The sequence below is a fragment of the Sphaeramia orbicularis genome, chromosome 3 (assembly GCF_902148855.1).
Source record: "Sphaeramia orbicularis chromosome 3, fSphaOr1.1, whole genome shotgun sequence".
Lineage (NCBI taxonomy): Eukaryota > Metazoa > Chordata > Actinopteri > Kurtiformes > Apogonidae > Sphaeramia > Sphaeramia orbicularis.
Window position 1 is genome coordinate 18,657,526 of NC_043959.1, and position 20,120 is coordinate 18,677,645.

At 36.5% G+C, this 20,120-nt stretch overlaps 1 protein-coding gene across 1 annotated transcript; it reads left to right on the forward strand.

The window, feature by feature from the left end:
* Positions 1 to 1,616: 1,616 nt before the first annotated feature.
* Positions 1,617 to 19,491, forward strand: LOC115416115 (alanine aminotransferase 2-like). The gene is made up of 11 exons (XM_030129832.1): positions 1,617 to 2,070; positions 4,277 to 4,366; positions 5,948 to 6,056; positions 8,276 to 8,409; positions 9,417 to 9,660; positions 9,875 to 9,954; positions 12,348 to 12,484; positions 14,071 to 14,245; positions 15,648 to 15,803; positions 17,111 to 17,223; positions 18,795 to 19,491. Exons 1-11 carry the CDS (start codon positions 1,783 to 1,785, stop codon positions 18,949 to 18,951), a joined length of 1,683 nt encoding a protein of 560 aa, XP_029985692.1. The 5' UTR covers positions 1,617 to 1,782; the 3' UTR covers positions 18,952 to 19,491.
* The last annotated feature ends 629 nt before the right edge of the window (positions 19,492 to 20,120 follow it).

Sequence of the window (20,120 nt, forward strand, 5' to 3'; positions counted from 1 at the left end):
CCTTCAACAGTTTTACAACAAATTCACCCTTTATTCACCTGGAAAATTATCTTCAAACTGACAGACATCATATGTGGAAATGATGGAAGAATCCACACAGGATCTAAACATTTCTTGTCTCAATTATTATTCCAAAATAAAACCACATGGGACACAACCGGAAGGGGCGGGGCTTCGTCTCAAAATAAAATTCTAATTATTAATTAAATAAATTCTCTCCGCATATAATATCGTCATCCGTATGAGGTGAAACAAACTAATTCTGTAACAGACTTAATAAATCTTTATTTTATCTTTTTTTTTTGTCTGATCAGTGTTTTTTCTGACTCACGTGGATCTATTAAATAGATCCACGTGAGTCAGAAAAAAACACTGAACAAATAGATTCTATTTGTTTAACACTAGGGTCTAAATGCAGTATTAGATGAATATATTTGTGTATTTGTACTTGGATCTGATATTATTTCGTGGGTCTGGTTTCCTGTCGGGCCATCCACACAATCTAAACATATTTTATCTCAATTATTTTTCAAAATAAAACCACGAGGCACAAGCGGAAGGGGCGGAGCTTCGTCTCTCTCTATAAAATTCTAATGATTAACTAAATAGTTTTTCTCCGGATAGCATGAGGTGGAACAAACTAATTCTGTAAGGGACTTAATACATCTCTATTTTATTTATTTATTTATTTATTTTGTCTGATCAGTGTTTTGTTTTGTTTTTTTCTCTGAATCACGTGGATCTATTTGTTTACCACTAGGGTCTAAATGCAGTATTAGATGAATATATTTGTGTATTTTTACTTGGATCTGATATTGCTTCGTGGGTCTGGTTTCCTGGAAGTCCATCCACACACGATCTAAGCATTTCTTGTCTCAATTATTTTTCCAAAATAAAACCACATAAGGCACAAGCGGAAGGGGCGGGGCTTCATCGCTCTAATTCTAATGATTAACTAAATAGTTTTTCTCCGGATAGTATGAGGTGGAACAAACTAATTCTGTAACGGACTTAATACATCTCTATTTTATTTATTTATTTTGTCTGATCAGTGTTTGTTTTGTTTTGTTTTGTTTTTTTTCTGAATCACGTGGATCTATTTGTTTAACACTAGGGTCTAAATGCAGTATTAGATGAATATATTTGTGTATTTGTACTTGGATCTCATATTACTTCGTGGGTCTGGTTTCCTGGAGGGCCATCCACACACGATTTAAACATATTTTGTCTCAATTATTTTTCAGAATAAAACCACGAGGCACAACCGGAAGAGGCGGGGCTTAATCTCCATATATAAAATACTTAAGATTAATTCTCTCCGCATATAACAAACTAATTCTGTAACGGACTTAATATATCTATATTTTATTTTATTTTATTTATTTACTTATTCATTTATTTTTTGTCTGATCAGCGTTTTTTTTCTGAATCACGTAGCTCTATATGTTTACCACTAGGGTCTAAATGCAGTATTAGATGAATATATTTGTGTATTTTTACTCGGGTGTGGTATTAATTCGTGGGTCTGGTTTCCTGGAGGGGGACCGGGTGGTTAACCCCCCAGGGACATGATTATCCCCCTCCTCTGGTTGTGATCCGGTTCCACACTCATAACCGTGCGCCCCCGGCGGGCTTTGGAGATGGCGCAGCGGCGATCGGCACACGCACGGACTGCCTAGCACCCCCTCCTGAAATAATTTTAAAAAGAAAAAAAAGAACCAAAACCACCGACAACAGCCCCGGATCCCTGTTGGTGGACCGTCGAACCGAGCCGCCGGAACTATGAGTCTGTCCCGGAGGTCTGCGCTGGTCCTGCGCCGGAGCCGGTGCTTTTATCCGCGGCTGTGGGAGCAGGGCCGCGCCGGGGCGCACGGGCCTACCCGCCTGGAGGACGCACCCAGGCGGTTCAGCACGGCCGAGGTGTCCAAGGTAGAACCCGGAGACCCCGGTAGGATGCGGGAGAGGACCCTGACCATGGCCACCCTCAACCCGCAGGTGAAGGCCGTGGAGTACGCGGTCCGGGGACCCATCGTCCTGAAGGCGGCGGACATAGAGAGGATGCTGCAGCAGGTGAGCATCCCAAAGAACACACTAAACACACACTAAACACACTAAACACACAAAACACACACCTGCTGGAACATCTACAGGAGACACAACCACATCAGGTGTTTCTTTGTGTTGCTGCAGAGCTGCAGAAGTTGATGGTTCATGTGTTGATGCTGTTGAAGGCGCAGACTGGACACATGCACTCACATCTGTGACTGTTTATTAACATTAGCATCATTCTTATTCTAGTTTGTGTGTTTTTTTACATTAAACACTGGGCATGTCTGTGTCTCAAACCCATTCTGATCCTAAATAAACTGATCCTGAATCTGCAGATGGTTTAGAAATGACCATGAGGACACATTCAGACACAGTTGCATCATCCTGGTTCATCCTGTTCAGTATCAAACTGACGCCAAATGGATCAGTTTCATTTCAAAAACATCCATAAATATCCTGGGATGTGATGTTGAAACCTCCTCTGTGTCTCTGTAGCAGCTCACACAGCTTTTAGACTTTTATTTACTCTGTATTCTAACACAAAACTCATCGTCTGTGTTGTTTATTGTGGGTGGAAATCAAACAGGAAGCAACCACAAACAATTAGAAAATAAGAGCTGAGAGTAAAAAGGGAAGTGACAATCGGTTTCAGTGACAGGTCTGTGTATTTTTAAAACTGTTTGTATATAAAAAATTTTTAAAAAAAAATACAGATAATTGGTTAAAAAAAGTATATTTTAGAAATCCAGGATGGTAATGTCAGTGTTAGAATGAATGAATGAATGAATAAGAACTGTTTTGTTCTGTTCTTTAATTAAACTTCCTTTGAGTTGTGCGTAATGAGAACATATACATTAATACTTCTGCTCCTCCATTGTGATTCTCATTTATGTTTATTTTTGTCTTTTTTTGCCTGTATTGTTTGGTTTCAATTAATTTTGTCTCATTTTGTTCATTTTTCATAGATTTTGCTGTTTTTTGTTTGGGTTTTTTTTTGTCATTTTGATGGTTATATTCATTTTGTTCTTTATTCTGTTTTTGTTTTTGTTTTTTTACTTATTTTGTTGCTTATATTTGGAATTTTTTTAAATTCATTTGTTTAATTATCTATCTGACAATCTGACATTTTTCCATTATTTTGTCCATTTCTATTAATTTTATTTATTGTTTTGTTCTTTTGTTGCTTATTTAAGTTTATTTTTGTCCATTTAATATTTTATATTCATATTATATTTTTGTTCGGCTAATATAGTGGATGATTATTTAAAATATGGGTGCTTCTATGAAACTGGGTTTATTTTAGTATCTGTCACTTTTCCATCTTTTTAGACCCAATAATAAAAGGTAAATGTTGACATATTTCCCCCCAAGATGGACCTAATGATGACCTCAGATAAATGCAAAAAAATTATTCTCCTGCTCTGAGCCATCCCATAATTAATGAATTTATAATAAAATATTGGGTCCAAAAATAGGACCCAAATATGGACATTAAATCTCCCTAGGTGTCAGTGCAGTAGATGTGAAAACGTGTGTAAATGGTCTTCTATAGACTCTAAATAAAGACACTGTGTTAAATGTGTCAGTCCTAGTGGTTTTTCTAATCCACACATGTGGGTTTTTCATCATTCTCAGTCTCATTCCAGGTTTGGTGTGGAACCCATCATGTCCACTGGTGTTACATGCAGAACCTGCCCAGTTAAACACAAATAAATCGCAAATGATTTTTCAAGAGCAGTCATTTTTGTCAAACACTCTGCCTTGAATAATTTGTTCAATTCCCAAAATGTACCTGTGAGAGAATACAGAGATATTCAAAAAAATAGTAGCGTGTTATTTTCGTGTCCTTTTGACTGTGTTACATACAGATTTTTGTATTAAATGTAATGTAAAATAATATAAAAATGTGTTTTATCTGAAAAATAGTTTCTCTTTTATTTCATTAAATATTTATTTTTCAAATAGATCCAAAGTGCTTCCAAACCTGCTTCATAACATTCGTCTACATCTGGTTTGAATCCTGTTTTTAGGACCAGTTTCATAGAAGCACCCATATTTCTTCCCTCTGTGGTACCACTATGCCCCCCCCCCCCCCCCCCGGTATCACTGACTATAACAGCGTGGCCGATGGGGGTGAATGTGATGTCGATTAAAATGTGTCTGAAAAGTGTTAGAATTAGTATTTTTAAATTCCGGATCACTAAGGTGTCATCTTCTGTGTCTTCAGGGAGTGAAACAGCCGTTCTCTGAGGTCATCAAAGCCAACATCGGTGACGCTCACGCCATGGGTCAGCAGCCAATCACCTTCCTCCGTCAGGTGAGCGTTTTACCTGCGCTCAGGTGGTCATGTGACCTACTGTCAGCAGGACCATGTAACTGTAGGACGAGGTTCATTTTACACAGATGAGTGATGAGCGGAGGTGGACGAGGCTTTGGTTTGACCTGCCTCACACTTCGTTGTCAGAGCGTTTTTATTCAGACCAGTGAAAGTGAAATTTGAGTTTTATGTGGAATCTGATTGATTGTTTTCAAGTTTAAAAACAATGAAATGCTGTTTAGCAATTTCATTAGAAGGCAGCGGGGTACAAAATAGAGTTAAAATAAAGTTAAAATGTGTTTATCTTCATTTACTCGTGTATATGTACCTTTTTTTCATCTCTATTTTCTAGTTAGCATTTTCTTTTTTTTTTTTTTCTTTTTTTTTTGGGAGGGGGGGGGGTTCTTAAGTTGCCTACCAGTTCAGAAACTGTATTGGAATACCATAATGGGAGAAAGTGTGGGCCCTTTTCTAATGATGTGTATGTATGTGTGTGCATAAGTATGTATGTGTGTATATATGTTTAAACATTTATATAATTTTTCCTTTTTTAAAATTAATGTTATTTTTATTTTAACTCTTTATCTACTTTCTTTTCATTATATACAGGGTGGGGAAGCAAAATTTACAATATTTTGAGGCAGGGATTGAAAGACAGTGTATGACCAATTAGTTTATTGAAAGTCATGAGAATTTATTTGCCACAAGAAAATTGACATAGTAGAAAATGTTTTTATTCTATGTGTCCTCCTTCTTTCTCAATAACTGCCTTCACACGCTTCCTGAAACTTGCGCAAGTGTTCCTCAAATGTTCGGGTGACAACTTCTCCCATTCTTCTTTAATAGTATCTTCCAGACTTTGTCGTAATAGTTTTGCTCATAGTCATTCTCTTCTTTCCATTATAAACAGTCTTTATGGACACTCCAACTATTTTTGAAATCTCCTTTGGTGTGACGAGTGCATTCAGCAAATCACACACTCTTTGACGTTTGCTTTCCTGATTACTCATATGGGCAAAAGTTTCTGAAAAGGTATGGATAATAGTGTTAGGTATGATTATGGCATCAATATATGTTTTGTTTCAAAACAATTGACGTAGTGCCTGCTGAGAAAAAACAACTAAATGTTCATTGTAAATTTTGCTTCCCCACCCTGTACTTTGTTATGACTTACTGTCATGCACTGAAGAGCAGCATGTATAACTCAATTTTATTCTAATGAAAAGTTTAATAACAAAAATAAATAAAGTTAAAATGTCACCCCAGTTCTAGTGAAGTTGGGAGGTCATGTAAAAAATAAAAAGAGAACACAATGATTTTCACATCTTTTTAGCTTACCGGCCGACAGGTCGTAAGCTGTTGTCGTCATGTGGCATCTGTCATCGTTATCATCGTCTGTCATCTGTTACAAAAATTTAAATCGTCTTCTTCTCTGAAAGTACAATTTCGATTGACTTCAAACTTGGTATACAGCTTCTTTATGATGATGTCAACAAAAGTTAGTGAAATTATTTGGATCTGGATTTGGTGCTGGTTCTGGTTGTGGTTCTGATCCTTGTTCTGGTTCCGTCCTGTCCCCAGGTGGTGGCTCTGTGCTGTTTCCCTGAACTCTTGGACAGTCCAGTTTTCCCCGATGACGCCAAACAGAGAGCTCAGCGGATCCTCCAGGACTGTGGAGGCCAGAGTCTGGGTCGGTTCCTGTTCCATCATTTACCTCCTAGAACATACACTAGAACCCAAACCGGTCACTGATACCGGAGTCAATCATTCGTGGGTTTAATGTGATGTGGAAAGTCCATCTGATTCCATTCCACATTTTATTTCACCTTTAGTTTTAGAGTCTATGAATGTTTTTACTGTTGCATGGGACCTCTTATATTTAAGTATTTAAATATTTATTTGTTTTGTTTCTGTTTTGTTTGTTTGTTTATTTCTAATTAGGGCTGGGCAAGTTAATGAGTTATTACCACGTTAACACATTCATTAAATAATGCCGACAATTTTTTTTATCCCATGTTAATGCCGTTTTATTATAACTCCTGTTCTTCTGCCTCTGCTTGTGTGCGTGTAGCGATTAGCTCGGCAGATAGACAACAGGTTTACCAAGAAAAGCCGGATGCTGAAAACTTCTGATCAAATCTTTTACTTGAGACTCACTGTAAAACTGCAACATACAGACAAAATATGCCTCAGTTCTGTTCATTGCCTTAGTACATTTACATGGCATTATACATTTAAATGAATGGGAAAAAGATAGCTAGCTCGATGCTAACTTGAATGGGAAAATCCATAGACACGCTAACGATTAGCATTTACAGATTAAGATTTACGTTTTTTTATCCAGAAACAAAGGTTCACATCAGAGATATTTGATACTATTCATTCTTACAACAACTGAACATAAAATACTCACAGGCAAACGTTTTCGGGCCGTACAAACAGAGTGAAAGAAATGTGTCTGTTAGTTCCTTCTTATGTCCGAACTGGCTACGGGAACACCGAAAGGACAAAACATACGTTAGTGCAATTTATTCCGACCACTAGAGGGCCCCCTTTGCTTGCTTTTAACAACTGAACATCACATATTATTGGGCTTATTGGTATTAGTACTTATTAGTGGGCTTAAGACTCCTGTCAGTCACTCACAACCGGAAATAAACTGGTGTGGACATAAACATGGAGAAAAGTACCGGTCTTTTCCGTGAACATTTTCATTTTAAATGTCTTCAGATGGTGGGGTTGAGAAGGACAAAGTTGTTTGGAAGCACTGACATGTGGAATTATTTTTTATCACTGGAGTACTTCAAGTCTGAAATATCACTTAAAGGCAAAACACGCTGTTGATGCTGGCAACCCCCCCTGCATATAACTATGCGATTAATTGTGATTAATCGCAGAAATCCACGCGATTAATTGCGAATAAAAATTTTAATCACTGCCCAGCTCTATTTCTTATATAACATTAAAACCAAACAACAAAAAGATTTATATATTGAAAAGAAAAGGAAAACATTTGAAAAGGAGCAGGATGAAGTTTAATTTAGAATCTCCCGCCCCCTTACCCCATCGTTCTACCTCCCCTACATTCCCATGTCAGATCTCATAAGTAACTTGTTTAAAATATCAGATTTGTAGTTAAAGTTCTTTAGCGTCGTTGAGCAAAAATTCCCAAATTGTTGTGTCATCCCAGTGAACTGAGAGGACAAGAGACTCTGCATCTTTGCCCTGATTTTGTTCAATCACAGGTGTTTTCAGACGGGTAGGAAGGTCAAATACATGATTGACAGCTACAACAACCAATCACTGATCAGATTCTGTGAGCTGTGACCTGGACATTAAATAAAACACAGAAACATATGTTCTGTTAAAAATAACCCTGAAGTTAAAGAAAAAACCCCTGAAGAGTCAAATAAACTTGATTCTCCTCCTGTCTGTTCTTATATCCGTGGTATTTATGAAACACTAGAATAGGGTTCTGCTGCTACACTGACTGAACACATATACCTGATGACAGAAGGATTTTTCTTTTTTTATAACTATATATTTTTTTGGACTGTGGTGTACAGTTTAAACATTGAATATTCACTTGTACAGTTTTGTTTTTACTATACAATTTGAATACATGTTATTTTGTCCAGGGCCATAGCCTTAAACCAACTTTTTCCAACATAGACCCATCATCCTTTTGGCCTGTAATTTTACAAAGTCTAAGAATTTGTAGTTGGAGATTCTATTTAATGTTCTTTGGATTCAGGTGTAGTAGAATCAGCTTGGTGTTGAACAGGATGTTCAAGGATAAAATTGTCGTAGTGTTCATGATTGAATGACTTCTTTGATCTGTTGATGTGTTTTTGTACTTTTTTTTGTATCTGTTTGTGCTTATTTTTTTTATGTGTTTTTGTGGTCCAGGTTCGTACAGTGCCAGTCAGGGGGTGCAATGCATCCGTCAGGACATTGCAGACTACATCTCCCGTAGAGACCAGGGCGTTCCTTCAGACTGGAATAACATCTACCTCACCACCGGGGCCAGCGATGGCATCATGGTAAGAACTACAGCAGGTCAGAAGTGAGGAGTCAGGAACGAAGAAACACCAGCACTGAGTTTAAGGAGGATCTACTGGGTTATCTGTGGTTTTTATCTGACTAACCGATGGTTCTGAGATGATGTGAAGGAGCTGTGTCTGTTATCGTCTTTACTAGCATGTTCTTCAAACATCTTCTCATTATGAAATTATATATGTATCTTCCGTGAGACAATGTCTACAAAATTTGTTCAGTTTTGAGAAATTTTGATTTTTCAACTTTTGATATTTGAAATATTAAATCTGAAGTATTAAGATTACTTCTAATGGTCTGTATGTTGATGGTTTATAACATGTAAAGGGTTAAAGATATCAAAATAGTTACTACTGAGCACTGATGGGAACGCATACACGGACATGTATACTGTGTGTGTGTGTGTGTGTGTGTATATATATATATATATATATATATATATATATATATATATATATATATATATATAGGCAATAAATCTGATTATTTGGTTTATTTTTGTTTGTTCTTTTTTCAATTATTTTATTCATTTTGTGATTAATTTTAGATTAGATTCAACTTTATTGACTTGTTCATTTTGTTTTTATTTGGCTTATTTTATTAATTTAGTTTAGTATTTTGTTCTTTTTTTCTATTCATTTTTGCTGCATGATTTTTTCTTGTTTTTATTTTTGTTTGTGGCTCATTTTTCTTATTTTTGTTCAATTTTTAACCTCATACAATTGTCATAAATCTCATGTTGTCCGAACAAAATGGTTAAAGACATGTTAAATGCAAAGGGAGGTCAGACTAAATCCAATCACTTTGGTTTATAGAAGCTGTTTTTAACCTGGAACTAGTTTTTCCTGCTGTTCATACTTCACATATATCAGATTTTATCTTTAAAACTATGGTCTAGTCTCATTAGTGCACCAACAGCACAACTGCACCATGCATTAAATCATTCTGTTCTTGTTTCTCGTCTGTTTTAATTGACTGCATGTGTCGTCTGCAGAGCATCCTCAAACTGCTGGTCTCAGGTCACGGCAGCTCCAGAACCGGTGTGATGATCCCCATCCCTCAGTACCCGCTCTACTCCGCCGCCATCTCCGAGCTGGAGGCGGTGCAGGTTAATTACTATCTGGATGAGGCTAATTGCTGGGCGCTGGATGTTGAGGAGCTGCAGAGGGCTTATCTGGAGGCCAAACAGCACTGCCAACCCAGAGTCCTATGCATCATCAACCCTGGAAACCCCACAGGTAGGATGGTTGAACCAGTTTAACCAGTTAACCACTGGGTCAGGGGATCTGAGTGGGTGGGTATGGAGGGGAATGGAAAAAGGGGCAGGATCCTATTGGATCAGACAGATGAGGACAAATTTATTATAGTTATTAGATTAGATTAGATTATCTGTTATATCTCTCCTGTTGGGTTATTTTAATTATTTTAACAGTTCTTCGTTCCGTTGTGCAGGTCAGGTGCAGAGCAGGAAGTGCATAGAGGAGGTTCTGCACTTCGCCTATGAGGAAAACCTGTTTGTCATGGCTGATGAGGTAACCACTACTACTACTAATCCTACTATAATGCACGTTCTGTGTCCGTCCAGTCGGTCCGTGTCCGCTCGATGTTGCAGCACAGGAGGGCGTTTGTACGGGTTTTCCTCAGCCTTCACAGGCCCGATCACTGCCAAATGAATAGAAACATCACCTGACTATCTACTAGCCACAGTTTTATGTCCGTACTCAAATGTTGTGAGGTATGCTGGGCAATTTTATCTGTCCTGGCTCGCTCAGCCAGGCACAAGAGATGTGACGTTCGCGGACGACTCGAGTCTTTTGAATGGCTTTTGTAAGTGAACAGTAACAACCGATTCGTTGCGATCCGTTCATTTACATTCGTTCTTATATTTAAATTCCCCACACTGCCTTCATGCTTCACTTGTGTGTCCATGAGTCCGAGTTGTCTGAGCTGCCTTCACCTGAACAACTAATGACATCTACGAGTTTGAGTTGTCCGCAGCACACCTCATCCACTTGAACGCAGCTACATGCACAGCTAATTTAGGGGAGGAGTTATCAGTGAGTCTGACTGACTGGACTGAAGACATTTACCGCTGTATCAGGGAGGAGCGACTGAAAAAAGTGGAGATGTGGGATTAACTGGAGGAGCATCTTCTTCTGTAAATGCAGATATGCATTCATGTGGTGGAAACGCCGGGCCCTGGTGGACCCCAGCCGGGCCCTGGTGGACCCCGGCCTCACCACAGTCCTGGTATTCAGTACCTGTCTGCTGTTCTACTTATGCTATGGGCCGTCAAACACGCTCAAAAATCTGTTTCCTTTTACACATTTGAAGGTTTTTCGAAAAAGTAACGCAACAATTACTTTCCCTGGTAACTAATTACATTTATAAAGGAGTAATTCTGTTACTAATTCAATTATTTTTTTTGAAAAGTAATTAGTAACTATAACTAATTACTTTTTCAAAGTAACTTGCCCAACACTGGTGGTTACGCTGCCGTTCATGAAATTTCTACTCCTACCAGCCCATGGTACAATGTGAAGGCTGCAGTTCACTACCGCTGTATGAATGTAATCATGCCTGACAGCCCAAACAAATACATACTCTTCCTTTCATGCCTCACATGTTGCCTCAAATAATCACCTGCACAATGCATGATTAAATGGTAGTTTACAAAAGGATAGTGGTGGCAGAAAACTTCTGCTTATCATGCTATTGTACATTGGCACCACAAGTACAATGCCACTAGTTTTACTACTACTAATAATACTACTAATACCACTAGTACTACTAACACTACTAGTACTAATACTAACACTATTAGTACTACTAATATTAATAATACTAACACTACTAATGCTACTAGTACTACTAGTACTAACACTGCTAATATGAACACTACTGGTACTACTAATACTACTAACACTACTCATACTACTAGTACTACTAATATGAACACTACTGGTACTACTAATACTACTAACACTACTCATACTACAAATACTACTAATACGAACACTACTGGTACTACTAATACTACTAACACCACTCATACTACGAGTACTACTAATACGAACACTACTGGTACTACTAATACTACTAGTACTACTAATACTACCAGTACTACAAACACTGCTAATACTACTAATACTGACACCACTGATACCATGAATACTACTCAGCATAATCTTTTAGTCATTAGTCCTCATAAAAAACAAGTTTTTAAAGCACACTTTTGTGTAGTTCTTCACACACAACACATGTATTTTAGTGTACTTTTGCATAGTTTTTGTATATTTTAGTGCATTTTCATGTATTTTTCATGTGTTATAGTGTGTTTTTCTGCATGTTGGTGTATAGTAACCATGTCTAAATATAACCAAGTCAGAAATTCAGCTTCATCAGACCTTCCTCAGACATACCCCAATTATGTATTTAGTGTATGTTATGTACATTCTAGTTTAGTTTTTGTGTATTTCAGTGCATTTTAACTTTTTTTATATACTTTACTGTATTATTTGTGGGGGTTTTTTGTTATACATTTTGTTTGTATTTGTATTTTGGTGGGGTTTTTTACATAGCTTTTGTATATTTTGGTGGATTTTAGTGTAATTTTTTAAAATCTATTTTAGTGTATTTGTTTGTGTATTTTGGTGTATAATAACTATGAGGCCTATTGTACTAGTATTTCTGTGAATGGAAGGTCTGAAATTTGACCAAAGACATTGACACAGACGTCGTAAAAACTCATAGATTTGGTTTCCTTAAAGCTCAGGTCCTGTTTCTGCTGCTGTGTGTCTCAGACATGCTGGTCCAGTAGTCTCATTGTAACACAACTGGACCTGTGGTACCACAAAGATGGTAAATGGAACTTAAATATTGTATTTTTTAATAGTTTTCTGTCTTCCTGTGTGGTGTTTTCCAGGTCTACCAGGACAACGTCTACTCCTCAGACTGTGAGTTCCACTCCTTTAAGAAGATCCTGTATGAGATGGGCCCGGAGTATTTCAACAACGTGGAACTGGCCTCGTTCCACTCCACCTCCAAAGGCTACACCGGAGAGTGAGTGTCCTCCGCTGATACCGTCAGGGTCTGGTTCACAGTCTTATCCTGTTCTTCATAGACCAGAGTCCATCCTTCTGATCGATCCTCTTATGTATGGATCAGTCTATGATCAGAAAAGGTCCAGATCGGTAACACATGGACTCACATGACAGTAGATTTATTAGAAAACTAAGGACAATAATAAAGAAAAAGCAACATTTATGCCAAATAAACTTTATTTCCATTTATCCCAAAGGTGGATATTTAGTGGAGCTCTGTTCAGTTTGTGTTCTACTCTTATGGAAATATGTATATAGTCTGTTGGGTTTTATTACCTCTGCCAAGGAGGTTATGTTTTTGTTGGCGTCTGCCTGTCTGCCTGTCTGTCTGTCTGTCTGTCTGTCCGTGTGCAAGATAACTCAAAAAATTATGGACGGATTTGGATGAAAATTTCATGAAATGTTGATACTGGCACAAGGAACAAATGATTACATTTTGGTGGGGGGGTGGGGGGGCACTGATCTGCCTTGGCGGAGGTCTGTGCTCTCTTTTCTAGAAAAGTACTTTTTTTTTTTTAATTAAACCATTATTGATAACTAAAGCAGTAAGTAGAAGGATGCAACATTTAACAGAAATAAGCATCATATAAATTCAAGTATTGATGCAACCAATAAGCAGGTAATCAAAAAAGTGTATAAACAAAAGTTAGCAAATATTTTTTTAAAAATTAATTGCAAAACAGGTTGAGGGAACGTTCACATTTGTGATATTTTGCTAAGGCTAATGTTTTATAATACATTTTGAATTCTTTAATAAATATGTTAAAGTTAGGGAGGGATCTGGAGAACTTTGTTTTATGAATATGATATTTGCCCATCAGTACGATTAGATTAAATAAGAAAATTAAAGGTTTATTAGAACATTCAAATCTAATTATCATTTCACCTGGGGTTAGGATTTTTTTTTTATATATATAAACCTTTATTTCAAAGATTACAGTTAACAACTAGAGGCACTTGGAGAGTGCAGACCTCCACCAAGGCAGATCAGTGCCCCCCCCCCCAGTGATCACCACCAAAATTTAATCAGTTGTTCCTTGTGCCAGTATCAACATTTCCTGAAATTTTCATCCAAATCCGTCCATAACTGTTTGAGTTATCTTGCACACAGACAGACAGACAGGCAGACAGACAGACACTGACAAAAACATAACCTCCTTGGCAGAGGTAATAAAGTCTAATCTGATTTAACCTAATCGAATGTAAATCCGTTAAAACCTTTGACTTGCCATATTTCTGTGACTGAACCTTTCTTTCATTCTTATTTCTCTGTATTCAGTGTTAAATTCAGGATGACTCTTCCTTCTCTTCATCACTTTAAACATTACATTAGTCTCTGCATTAGGGTTTCATCTATTCTCTTCTTTTGTATGATTTTATTTTCCTCTGGACGTTCCATTTTCTCCATCCAGTTTCTCTATATAATGTAAATAAACCCGTCTCATCTTGTCTAATCCGATCTAATCACATTTTAACATTTAACATTTGACTTAGCACAAAAACATGATAATGTATATGAACTCCTGTTGGTGTGGGTTCCTTTAGGTGTGGGTTCCGTGGAGGATACATGGAGATTCTGAACATGGATTCACAGGTGAACAGTCAGCTGGTCAAACTGTTGTCTGTTCGTCTCTGCCCCCCCGTGTCTGGACAGGCGGCCATGGACGTCATCGTCAACCCCCCCGAAGAGCATGAGCCGTCCTACAGCCAGTTCAACAAGGTCCGTCTAAGAGAGTACTTTAGTCCACTTTTACACAGTTTGTGTGTGTTTTAGTGCATTTGAGCATTCTTCATATAATTTAATGTATGTTTTTGTGTATTTTAGTGTTCTTTTACATGGTTTTGTACATTTTAGCTTCTTTTTTTGTATACTTTAGTGTATCTTTTTTTTTTTTTTTTTAGTGTATTTTTATGTATTTTTTTGTGTATTTTAGTGCATCTCAGCATTTTTTGTAGACTTAAGTATATTTTTTGTGTGTTAATGTACTTTTACATAGTTTTTGTGTTCTTTTGTGCATTTTAGTTTTTTTTTTTGTAGACTTAAGTTTATTTTTTTGTGTGTATTTTAGTGCATTTTTGCACTCTTTGTATACTACAGTTTATATTTTAGTGTATTTTAGCATTTGTTATATACTTTAGTTTATTTTTTTGTGTATTTTCTTGTGGTTTAATGTTCTTTTACATGTTTTTTGTGCATTTTTGTATAATTTAGTGTATTTTTTGTGTAGCTTTATGTATTTTTTTTAGTGTATTTTAGTGCATCTCAGCATTTTTCATTGACTTAAGGATATTTTTTGTGTAAGTGTATTTTTACAGTTTTTGTGTTCTTTTGTGCATTTTAGCATTTTTTGTATACTTAAGTTTATTTTTTGTGTATTTTACTGCATTTTTGCGCTCTTTGTATACTATAGATTATATTTTAGTGTAATTTAGCATTTGTTGTATACTTAAGTTTATTTTTTTGTGTATTTTCGTGCATTTTTGCGCTCTTTGTATACTATAGTTTATATTTTAGTGTATTTTAGCATTTGTTGTATACTTTAGTTTATTTTTTTGTGGTTTAATGTTCTTTTACATGTTTTTTTGTGCATCTCAGCATTTTTCATAGACTTCAGTATATTATTTATGTATGTTAGTGTATTTTTACATAGTTTTTGTGTTTTTTGGTGCATTTTAGCATTTTTTTATATACTTACGTTTATTTTTTGTGTATTTTTGTGCATTTTGTATATTTGCGTATTTCAGTATTTTTTTTTTTTCTATATTTTAGTGCATTGTAGAGTATTTTTGTGTCTTTTAGCATATTTTTTTGCACATTTTACTACATTTCATTGTATTTTTTTTGTGCATCTTAGCATATTTTTGGTGTATTTCAGTATATATTTTAGTGTATGTTGGTGCATAATATCTGTGAGGCCTGTTGGACTGTTATTCATGTGAATGTAAGCTCTTAAATTTGACCAAAGATGACAAGGTAGATATCTTAAAAAGTCAGAAATTCAGCTTCATCAGACCTGTAGATAACCTGATTGTATATTTAATGTATTTGGTCGGAGATAGTGACGTTACAACTTTTATTTTCTATTTTTTATTTTTGTTTTGTTTCATTTTGTCTTGACCAGGAGAAGAGTTCCGTCCTGGATTCTCTGGCTCATAAGGCCAGACTGACGGAGCAGATCCTGAACTCGGTGCCTGGAATGAAGTGTAACCCGGTCCAAGGAGCCATGTACGCCTTCCCTCAGATCTTCATCCCACCAAGAGCCATTCAGGAAGCCCAGGTCTGGAACTGCACACAGGACTCATTCATGTGGACTCATAGTCTTATAAGTTCTGCAAATATACCATGTATGTATTCTAATAATTAAAATCAGTGATCAGACTTTAGGTCAATTTAGGAATTTAGTTTGAGTTTATTCATATAATTAATAAACTGTCCCAGCACATGAACCTGGAAATAGCAGGTAAAGCTTATTGAAAACTATAACACAGTACTGGGCTTTATTTGTAGGGGGCGCTGTTGAGCCTTTTTCCAACAGATACAGGCGTCAGGTTTTCTGAAGTTTTCAATGCTGAAAGAAAAACTACTTCAAATTAGGATTGTCTAATAAGAAAAATAATCCTAAACATCCACTGGTGACCAAAACCATCTAATCCTATCAATCTGTGTCAATAATTGGTGTAAAATACAGTTCTTCATCTTTTCATGGTCATCAGATATGACCCATTTGGACGTTCAGAGGCTCCGTAGTTACCATGGAAACGCCGTCATCTTCTACAACATTGATTCACCAGTAAAACCTGTGGAGTTGGATCAATGACAGTGGATGGACACACTGGGTTTATAAATATTAAATAATAAAGTGAACAAAAACTTTACAAATCCTAAATAACATGGAAAAAATAAGCAAAAAAATTAACCAAAATGAAGTAAAAGAAGAATAAAATAAGCAACAAAATGAACAAAAACAGTCAAAGTGATTAATAAAATTAACAAAAATGAATAATAAGTCAACAAAATAATAAGTAACATGAACAAAATAAGCCACAAACTGAACAAAATTGAAGAAAAAAACAAGAATTAGCCCAATCATTTAATGACAGTGGATGGACACACTGGGTTTATGTTTAGTTAATGATAGATTTGCACACCAAAAAAAAAACCCACTTTTTGTTTTTGTTTTTTTCTTTTTTAATAATAACTTTGGAATTTACTCTGTGCTTTTATGAACATCTACATGATCAGTGATTTAAATGTAAGAAAATACATGATCTACACTAAAAAATGCAAAACATGGATGATAATATTATAATAAATGGTGATAAATGATTTAAAGAAGGTTAAATAGAGAGAAAAATTCATTTGAGAACAGACACAAAAGTAGCAGTGGGTCTTTATGGGTTAAATATTTATATTTATTAAAGCACAAAACTACTAAATGTGGGTCATTTTAAATATTAGGTTGTGTGTGCGTCATGTATTTAACCATCTTTACTTATATTTAAACCCCTGTATTATGTACTAACAGACTAAATGAACAGATAAATAATGTTTTAATTTCTGCTGTTTCTCTCCTTTTCTCTCCAGGCTCTTTCTGTGGCTCCTGACATGTTGTACTGTCTGAAACTCTTGGAGGAAACTGGTATCTGTGTTGTTCCAGGAAGTGGGTTCGGACAGAGGGAAGGAACATATCACTTCAGGTTAGAACGACTCACTTAACGACCGACACGTCACATTCAGGCTCAGATGTAAACTCTGAATTCTCTATACTCCACATGCTCATTCAGAGTCCGTTCAGACTGCAGGGGAAATGTGACCCAAATCTGATTTTTTCACCCATATGTGACCTGTATCCGATCTGTTAAAGACAGTTTGAACGGCACTAATCCAACCCAGACCACTTTCATATGTGGTCCGAAATCTGGTACGTATCTGATATTTTGCAATACGACTTCAGTCTGAACGGCCAGGTCGCATTTATCCACCTTTACATCATTGAAATGCGACAACCGTCACAATTCTGCGTTCCAGGAGGAGGAGCGGCAGGAAAAATATATTTACTTCCATAAACGCAGTGTGTGTCTGCGTGGTCATGTATTCCATCAGGACCTCTTTTGTGCATGTTGGTCACTTCAGGGTCACTTTCAGTTCAGACTCAAAACTGATAGAAGTCGCATTTAGTAGGTAATATGAACAAGCACACAAAAAAATCGGATTTCACCAAAAAATCTGAATTTTGCGTTAAGACCTGTTGTCTGAACATAGCATTAGATTAGATGAGATTCGATTCGATTCGATAGAAAATTATTGAACCCTAAGGAAATCAAAATTCTAACAGCAACCCAATACTGAATATATACACATAAAAAATATTATAAGACAACAAGGAAAGGAAATAGTAATAACAATAACTATTAAAATAGTAGTAGTAATAATAATAATAATAATAATAATAATAATAATAATAATAATAATAATAATAATAAATAAAGTAAGTATGTTATATTAGAGTATGCACACTATGTGTATGCATACGTGTGTGTGTGTGTGCTTTGTTGGTAATTTAGTTTTCTTACTGCTGCTTATCATAATACTAAAAATATTGATTCTCCTTCTCTTCCTCCTCCTCCTTCTTTCTTCTCTTCCTCCTTCTTCTCTTCCCCCTCCTCCTCCTTCTTCTTCTCCTCCTCCTCCTCCTTCTTCTTCTTCTTCTCCTTCTCTTCCTCCTCCTTCTTTTTCTCCTCCTTCTCCTTCTTCTCTTCCTCCTCCTTCTCTTCTCCTCATCCTCCTTCTCCTTCTTCTCGTCCTCCTTTTTCTCCTCCTCCTCCTTCTTCTTCTCTTCCACCTCCTTCTCCTCCTCCCCTTCGCCTCTTTCTTCTCTTGCTCGTCCTCCTTCTTCTTCTTCTCTTCCTCGTCCTCCTTCTTCTCCTCCTCCTTCTCATTCTCCTTCCTCTCTTCCTTCTTCTTCTCCTTCCTCTTTTCCTCCTTCTTCTTCTCTTCCTCCTCCATCTCCTCCTTCTTCTCTTCCTCCTCCTTCTTCTTCTCCTCCTCCTCCTTCTTCTTCTTGAGAAAACTAAATTACCACCACCAACAACAAACAAACGTTGCTCACTGGAATAAACATTTCACCACAGAACTCCCACAGTTCACCTTTTATAGAACATCCTGAACCTGCACCATGGCCCATAGACAACTATGTGTGTGTGTGTGTGTGTGTGTGTGTGTGTGTGTGTGTGTGTGTGTGTGTGTGTGTGTGTGTGTGTGTTTTCAGAATGACCATCCTACCAGATCCAGAAAAGCTGAAGGTTCTCCTGGAGAAGGTGAGGGAGTTCCACCTGCGATTCCTGGAGGAGTATTCACACCCGGAGCCTCAACTCAACATTTGCACTGAAACTGAACACAGAGAAACGTCCAAACAACCCAACTGACGTCCAGCAGGTGGCGCTGTCTGGAAACTGATTAGTGGACTTTTTCAGGAGGATTGTGTCGTAAAGAGTCTTAATTCCTGAAACTCTCACAGTGGTCTTAATTTTTAGTCGTTCATCTGTACCTGCTGTACCAGGATGCTCTTTATATTAAACACATTCTCTGCCAAGGACTTCGACCCCTTAAAACTACATATATCCACACAACCATGAGAATCAAACTTGATTTTTCCCGAAATATCTTCATAAGACCCATATTTGAAGATCTCATCCTACTTTAGCTGCTTCATAACAGATGAAAGTGACGAATCTGCAGAGATGATCTGAGTTTATGTTTAGTTGGTTGGTTTTTAACCTAGAAAGACCCAGTGTTACAGTTATGGGAGCTCCCACAAGCATTTTTCTCTGTACTTAACCTTCTTTAAGTGATTTATCACCATTTATTATAACATTATCTTCTGTATTTTGCATTTTTCAGTGAAGATAAGGTGTTTTCTTATATTTAATTCACTGATCATGTAGCTGTTCATTAAAACTCAAAGTAAATTCAAAGGTTATTATATAAAACTAAAAACAGAAGAAAAGGGACATTTTCAGTAAAGTCTATCATTAACTGAATATAGAACAAGTGTCTCCAACCACAAACATTCACTGTCTAAAGGAAAAACACACAAACAGTAAGAGTTCACACTAAAAATACCTTATGTTGCTTTGAAATTGCACTAAAATTGCACTATTTTTAGACAAAGAAATGGTCAAAAGTGGACTTTAACCCTGAAAAATGTAGGAGTATTACTGTGGCAGCTGCTAAATTAAATTTTCCTCTAAATTTAGTCTTTCCTAAGTTATTTAACATCATTAATTCTAACATTATCCTCTTATATTTTGCATTTTTCACTAAAAATCAGGTATTTTTCTATATTTAATTCACTGATCATGTAGCTGTTCGTTAAAACTCTGAGTAAATTCAAAAGTTATTATACACAAAACAGAAAACTGAAGAAAAAGTGACATTTAGAGCAAAATATATCATTAACTGAACGTAAACCAACTGTGATGTTTGGGTCTTTATGGGTTAAATTCAGTTCATGTTTATTTTCTTGTGAACAGATCACAGATACTTTACATTTTTTGACTTTTTCTACGGCGCCACCATCAGGTCAGTATTTCTA

What these genes read in the sequence shown, in the direction of transcription:
- LOC115416115 (XM_030129832.1), top strand. Translation starts at nt 1,783, where the DNA reads ATGAGTCTGTCCCGGAGGTCTGCGCTGGTCCTGCGCCGGAGCCGGTGC. An exon ending in TGTTTGTCATGGCTGATGAG is followed by an intron (nt 9,955 to 12,347) that starts GTAACCACTACT and finishes GGTGTTTTCCAG; the next exon opens with GTCTACCAGGACAACGTCTA. An exon ending in GAGCCATTCAGGAAGCCCAG is followed by an intron (nt 15,804 to 17,110) that starts GTCTGGAACTGC and finishes TTTTCTCTCCAG; the next exon opens with GCTCTTTCTGTGGCTCCTGA.